The sequence below is a fragment of the Chinchilla lanigera genome, unplaced genomic scaffold (genome assembly GCF_000276665.1).
Source record: "Chinchilla lanigera isolate Chin_1 unplaced genomic scaffold, ChiLan1.0 scaffold00092, whole genome shotgun sequence".
NCBI lineage: Eukaryota > Metazoa > Chordata > Mammalia > Rodentia > Chinchillidae > Chinchilla > Chinchilla lanigera.
Window position 1 is genome coordinate 7590710 of NW_004955493.1, and position 5998 is coordinate 7596707.

Below are 5998 nucleotides of genomic sequence, written 5' to 3' on the forward strand. Positions count from 1 at the left end.
CTTTTTTTGGTTTTTCTCCGGTACCGGGAACCGAACTCACGACCTTGCGCCTGCCAGGCAGGCGCTTTTGCCGCTGAGCTAAATCCCCAGCCCCAAGACCTGTCCAGTTCTATAAGGAATGTTTTGATGTGACCTCTTGTCAGTGATTATTTTCCTTTTTTTGTTTTTTTTTCCAGTATTGGGAATCGAACTCACGACCTTGTGCTTGCCAGGCAGGTGCTGTGCTGCTGAGCTAAATCCCCAGCCCCATCAGTGATTATTTTCTGTGTGATGCTCTCTCATCTCTAGGACTCTCTGGAGGAAAAGAGGAAGCGGCAGCGGTCTGAACGCCTGGAAAGGATTTTCCAACTTAGTGAGGCTCATGGGGCCCTGGCACCCATGTATGGGACTGAAGTCCTGGATTTCTGTACCCTGCCCCAACCTGTTGCCAGCCCCGTCGGCCCTCGATCTCCTGGCCCCAGCCACCCTGCCTTTTGGACTTATACTGAGGCTGCCCAACAGGCTGTACTGTTACCCCAGCAGCGACTAGACCAGCTGTCAGAAATCATTGAGAGGTTGGCAGGCTAAGTGCTAATGGGGAGTGGGTCTTGGGACCTCAGTGGATGTAGTTTTTAAGGTTGGTGAAGATGCTAACTGCTGGATGTTTCAGAGTTCCATCCTTTATACTGCTTGCCGTTTTCCTTTCACAGGTTCATCTTTGTCATGCCTCCTGTGGAGGCACCTCCCCCATCCCTGCATGCCTGTCACCCGCCTCCTTGGCTGGCCCCACGGCAGGCAGCCTTCCAGGAGCAGTTGGCCTGTGAACTGTGGCCCCGGGCTCGTCCTTTGCACCGTATTGTGTGTAACATGCGCACCCAGTTCCCTGACCTGAGACTTATCCAGTATGATTGTGGTAAGTTCATTAGGCAGTAAAGAACCCTCGACTTCTTTCATTTCATAGTAGCATGACTTTTATATCAGCCAGGTGTGGTAGCCCATGCATGTAATCCTGAGACTCTGAGAATCTGCAGCAGTATTATTACAAAGTCCAGCCCAGCCTGGGCAACTTAGTGACTTGGCAAAACTTGAGTCAAAATTAAAAACAAAAGAGGCCTGGGGATGCAGCTCAGTGAAGGCCCTAGGATGTGCTCCCAGCAATACATGAGCACACACACAGAGACTTACATCAGAGATGCTGCATATCTAGTCTCTAGGGATGTCTACAAATCATTGGGTGTTTTTAGATTGTACGTATGGACAAAATGAGTCATGCAGGCCTTTGATGGATTCATTTTCTTTTCTTTCATTAATTAATTTTTTTGGTACTGGGGATTGAACCCAGGGCCTTCACACTGACCTACATTGCTACCTCTTTTTTTTTTATTTTGAAACATGGTCTTGGTTACCCAGGTTAGCCTCAAACTTGCAGTCGTCCTCTGTCAGCCTCCCAGTGTGGTGATACAGGCATGTGCTACTATGCCTGGCTGTGAGGGGATTTTTGGCATTTGTGAATTTGACTTCCATGAAAATTGAAAGTATATAATACTAATTCATTCAGTGATTGGTTTGTGAACATCTGTCATAATTTGCTAATCATGTATGGTACAATAATGAGTCAGCACAGCTTAGAGGTTTTAGGTATGTGGTGGTATAAGACAATAAATAGTAAATTTTGGTTTGAAGAATGGAAAGGACCCTTGTGTGTTTTTAGCCAGTGCTGGCTTAAACCACCCCAAGAGTATCTGTTGTTTGCTAAATGAGAAATTCTGAGAAATAGAATTTTCTCTGGTTCAGTAGTTTAGTATCTTTATGATCCCAAGACCTTCTGATCTTTCTACTTTTGCCTGTCATCTGTAGCTTTTGTCCTTTTAGTCTCGTGCTTGTTTCTTTATGGTATTAAGATGACTTCCCATAGAGAGCATACCAGTTATCTAAGCAGGAGTTTAGGTATTGAGAGGAAAGCCAGGCTTGGTGGTGCACACCTGTTATTCCAGCACTCGGGAGGCTAAGACAGGAGGATTGCTGTGAGTTTGAGACCAGCCTGGCCTACATAGTGAGACCCTGTCTCAAAAAGTAAATTTAAAAAAAAAGAATTCACTTTTAGTGAGGTGTTTCCACACCACCCCTCCAAAGCCCTCTCAGTTGAGTGTGCTTCAAAACCCATTGGTCAAGCTGAGCTACAGGTCCATCCCTAGGAGAGTCATTGACAAATGAGAATAGCAAAGGGGAGCTCTTGTTTATTTAGGTCAGTCATGATTTATTTTGTGGGCCTGGATTTGGCCCTGCCCCTGGTGGGAGCTAAGGATCTTTTTTAGGTGTGCACAGTGTTATTTGGGGTCTATTAACCAAACATGATTGTTGGACATTTGTTACCACCGTGGCTGCTGCTGCTGCTACAATTTTTTGTTTTTCTTTTTGAGACAGGGTCTGCTGTGCAGTCCAGGCTGGCCTTGAGCTCACTTTGTATCCCAGGCTGGTCTCGAACTCAAAACAATCCTCCTGCCTCAGCCTCCCGAGTGCTGGGATTACAGGCGTGTACCACTATGCCTGGCTGTAATTTTTTGTATTGGAAGATTGAACCCAGAGGTATTCCACCACTTGGCAACATCCTTAGTGTGTGGGGGCCCCCCTCACTTTTTTGAGACAGGGTCTTGCTGTGTAGCCCAGACTGGCCTTGAGCTGGTGCCAGTCCTCTTTCCTCAGCCTTCTGAGTGCTGGGATTATAGGCATGTGCCACCACACCTAGCCTTTTTTTTTGTATTTAAAGACAAGGTCTCTTGCTATGTAATTCAGGCTGATTTTCAACTCACTGTGGAGTGCCGAGTGTGATGGCACACAGTTGTAATCCCAGCACTCGGGAGGCTGAGGCAGAAGGATCATTTCGAGTTCAAGACCAGCCTGGGCTACAAAGTGAGCTCAAGGCCAGCCTGGACTGCATAGCAGACCCTGTCTCCAAAAAAAAGACCAAAAAAAAAACAAGTAAACTGACTGTGGAGCCCAGGCTGGCCTTGAATTTACCGTGATCCTCCTACTTCAGCCTCCTGAGTGCTAGGATTACAGGTGTGTGCTACCATACCTGGCACTTCATTTTTTTTATTTTTGCTTTTTTTTGAGACAAGGTCTTGCTATGTAATTCAGACTGGCCTTGAATTCATTATGTAGCTTAGGCTGGCTTCAAATTTATGGTGATCCTCCTGCCACCTCCTGACTGGTAGAATTACATGCATGTGCCACCACACCCATCTTTGGCTCACTTTTTTGAGACCGGGTCTCATTATGTTGCCCAGGCTGGCCTTGGAAGTTGGACTTCTCTCACATAGCTGGTACAGGTACTGCTGTAGATATTTCTCTTTATGTCTTTTTTTGAGACAGGGTCTCACTATGCAGTTCAGGCTGACCTTGAGGTCACTTTGTAGCCCAGACTGGTCTTGAACTTGGAATGATCCTCCTGCCTCAGCCTCCTGAGTGCTGGGATTACAGGTGTACGCCACCATACTCGCCTTCCTATAGTTACTTCCATAATAATTTATTTGGGGGTTTTTGTAAAGATCCTAGAGCAGTGATGGTGGACCTTTTAGAGCTTTTAATGGTACAAACAGCCCTCTGCAACGTGCGTTCCATAGGTTTGCTGCCATTGCCCTAGAGTATAAGAAAATCAGAATTTTAATTTATATGTCCTCAGTAACTATTCTAGTAACAATTGTGGGTTGTTTTGGTTTTTTTTGTTGAGACAGGTTCTTGCTATGTTAGTTTAGACTGGTCTTGAACTGTGTAGCCCAGGCTGACCTCAAACTCATGGTGATCCTACTGCGTTAGCCTCCCAAGTGCTGGGACTGCAGTTGTGTGCCACCACACCCAGCTAACAGTTTTTTTTTTTATTTGAAACTATTCAGAGTGACAAATTCAAAGTCTTCGTTAATAGTGTTCAGACTGGGCTAGTTAAGTGGTAGAGCATTTGCCTAGCATTTGCAAAACCCTAGATTTAATCCCCAGCATAGAGAAAATGGCCTGGCCTGTCTACCTGTAGTCACAGCCACTTGGGAAGCTAAGACAAGAGAATTACTTAAGCCCAGGAGTTAAAGACCACCCTGGGCAACATGGTGAGACCCCATCTCAAAAAAGAAAATAAAAATGTTTGAACTTACCTATCAGAGATGATGTAGGAGTTATTTCTGTGTTTGATGGGAGATGAACTAGATAACCCCCTTGAAAAGCTGTGACCATAGATTGGTTGGTGTCTATCTTGTGGCTGTTCTGGTTCTGACTGGTATGACTCTTGATCTCATGCTCTCAAGTCATTGAGGATTCTTACCTCACCCCCGACCCCCACTGTCTGTCAGTATCTTTCTAGACCCTTAGTCAGACACAGACAAGTTAGATTCCAGGCAGGAACACTCTGAACAAGGGAACCTTTAAGGGATGGAAACATGAAGTTAAGTTTTTTTGATTCTCCAGGCCTGAAGCTTGATACTTTTCAACTATAGCCTTCTAGTGCTAAGTATTCTGCGTATTCCAGGTTGTAGCTAGCTACCTATATCCCATAATATCTCTTCAGGAAAGTTACAGACTTTGGCAGTGCTGTTACGGCAGCTCAAGGCAGAGGGCCACCGGGTGCTTATCTTCACTCAGATGACTCGCATGCTGGATGTATTGGAGCAGTTTCTGACATACCATGGCCACCTCTACTTGCGTCTGGACGGATCTACTAGAGTTGAACAGAGACAGGTAACCCAGGCTGTGGCTCTTTAGAAGTTTACCTCAGTCCTTGTCTTCTTTTCTTAAGCCTTGAACTTCAAGATTGGGCCCCTTTAAGCCTTGGACTATATTTAGGGACATGTCTCCCGATACGGTTTTTTTTTCCTTTCCCTCTAGGCCTTGATGGAACGATTCAATGCAGACAAACGCATATTCTGCTTCATCCTTTCAACTCGAAGTGGGGGTGTGGGCGTGAACCTGACGGGAGCAGACACTGTTGTTTTTTATGACAGCGACTGGAATCCTACCATGGATGCTCAGGCCCAGGATCGCTGTCACCGAATTGGCCAGACTCGTGATGTCCACATCTATAGGTATTGTCCAGTCCCCCTTCACCTTATATCCACTTTTTTTTTCTTGACAGGGTCTCGCTTTGCAGGCTGGATTTGAATTCTCTGTATATATCAGGTTGGCCTGAACCTTGCAGTGATCCTCTTGCCTCGGCCTCCTGAGTACTGGGATTATAAGCATGTGCCACCATGCCTAGTTTATATCCCCTTATGTGACAGGATTTCCTTGATATATTTGACTGCACCTGGCTTCTGTCTTGTAGGCTTATCAGTGAACGGACTGTGGAGGAGAACATCCTTAAAAAGGCAAATCAGAAGAGAATGTTGGGAGATATGGCCATTGAGGGAGGCAACTTCACCACAGCCTATTTTAAACAGGTACAAAATAAGATCTTTCTGCTTGGGCAGAAAAGAACTCCTGTGACTATAGGAGTTTTTCTTGCTTATTAAAAAGTTACTGCTTTCACCTTCACAGACCTGACCTCTGTACCAGTGGCACCTCTGAAACTTTCAGAAACTGTCCGCTTGTAGGCCTAGCACTACCATTCTATTGGCTGATAACCTTCTTTCTGTTCTATCCAATAGCACACCATTCGAGAGCTGTTTGATATGCCACTGGAGGAGCCATCTGGTTCATCTGCACCCTCTGCCCCTGAGGAAGAAGAGGAGGCTGTGGCCAATAAGCAGACCCATATTCTCGAACAGGTAAAAGAAAAAAATGGGCAGCCCTAAAATGGGAGTACTGCTTAAAATATCTGCTGTTTTTCATTAGGCTGTTGAGTTTGTCCACTGCAGAATGAACTGCTTTCCAGATTTCAGTCAGCTTTTGATAGTTTTAAGTGCATTGCTTGGTTCACAGGATTTGGATCTCCCAGATCCTAGGTTAGATTTGCTGCTGCTTTTTTTAAAAGAAACTTTTTTTCTCTTTTTTTTTTGTCTTTTTGAGCCAGGGTCTTGGTGTGCAGTTCAGGCTG

The 5998-nt window shown here is 45.4% G+C and overlaps 1 protein-coding gene across 2 annotated transcripts in view; it reads left to right on the forward strand.

The window, feature by feature from the left end:
* The window catches only part of Srcap (Snf2-related CREBBP activator protein), a 47837-nt gene that overhangs the window by 35986 nt on the left and 5853 nt on the right, over nucleotides 1-5998 (forward strand). For both annotated transcript variants that reach the window (XM_005405272.2, XM_005405271.2), the window contains exons 26-31: nucleotides 289-554; nucleotides 690-892; nucleotides 4535-4704; nucleotides 4852-5048; nucleotides 5288-5402; nucleotides 5610-5729. In XM_005405272.2, coding sequence (XP_005405329.1) covers nucleotides 289-554; nucleotides 690-892; nucleotides 4535-4704; nucleotides 4852-5048; nucleotides 5288-5402; nucleotides 5610-5729 — 1071 coding nt within the window. The remainder of the gene's footprint in view (nucleotides 1-288; nucleotides 555-689; nucleotides 893-4534; nucleotides 4705-4851; nucleotides 5049-5287; nucleotides 5403-5609; nucleotides 5730-5998) is intronic.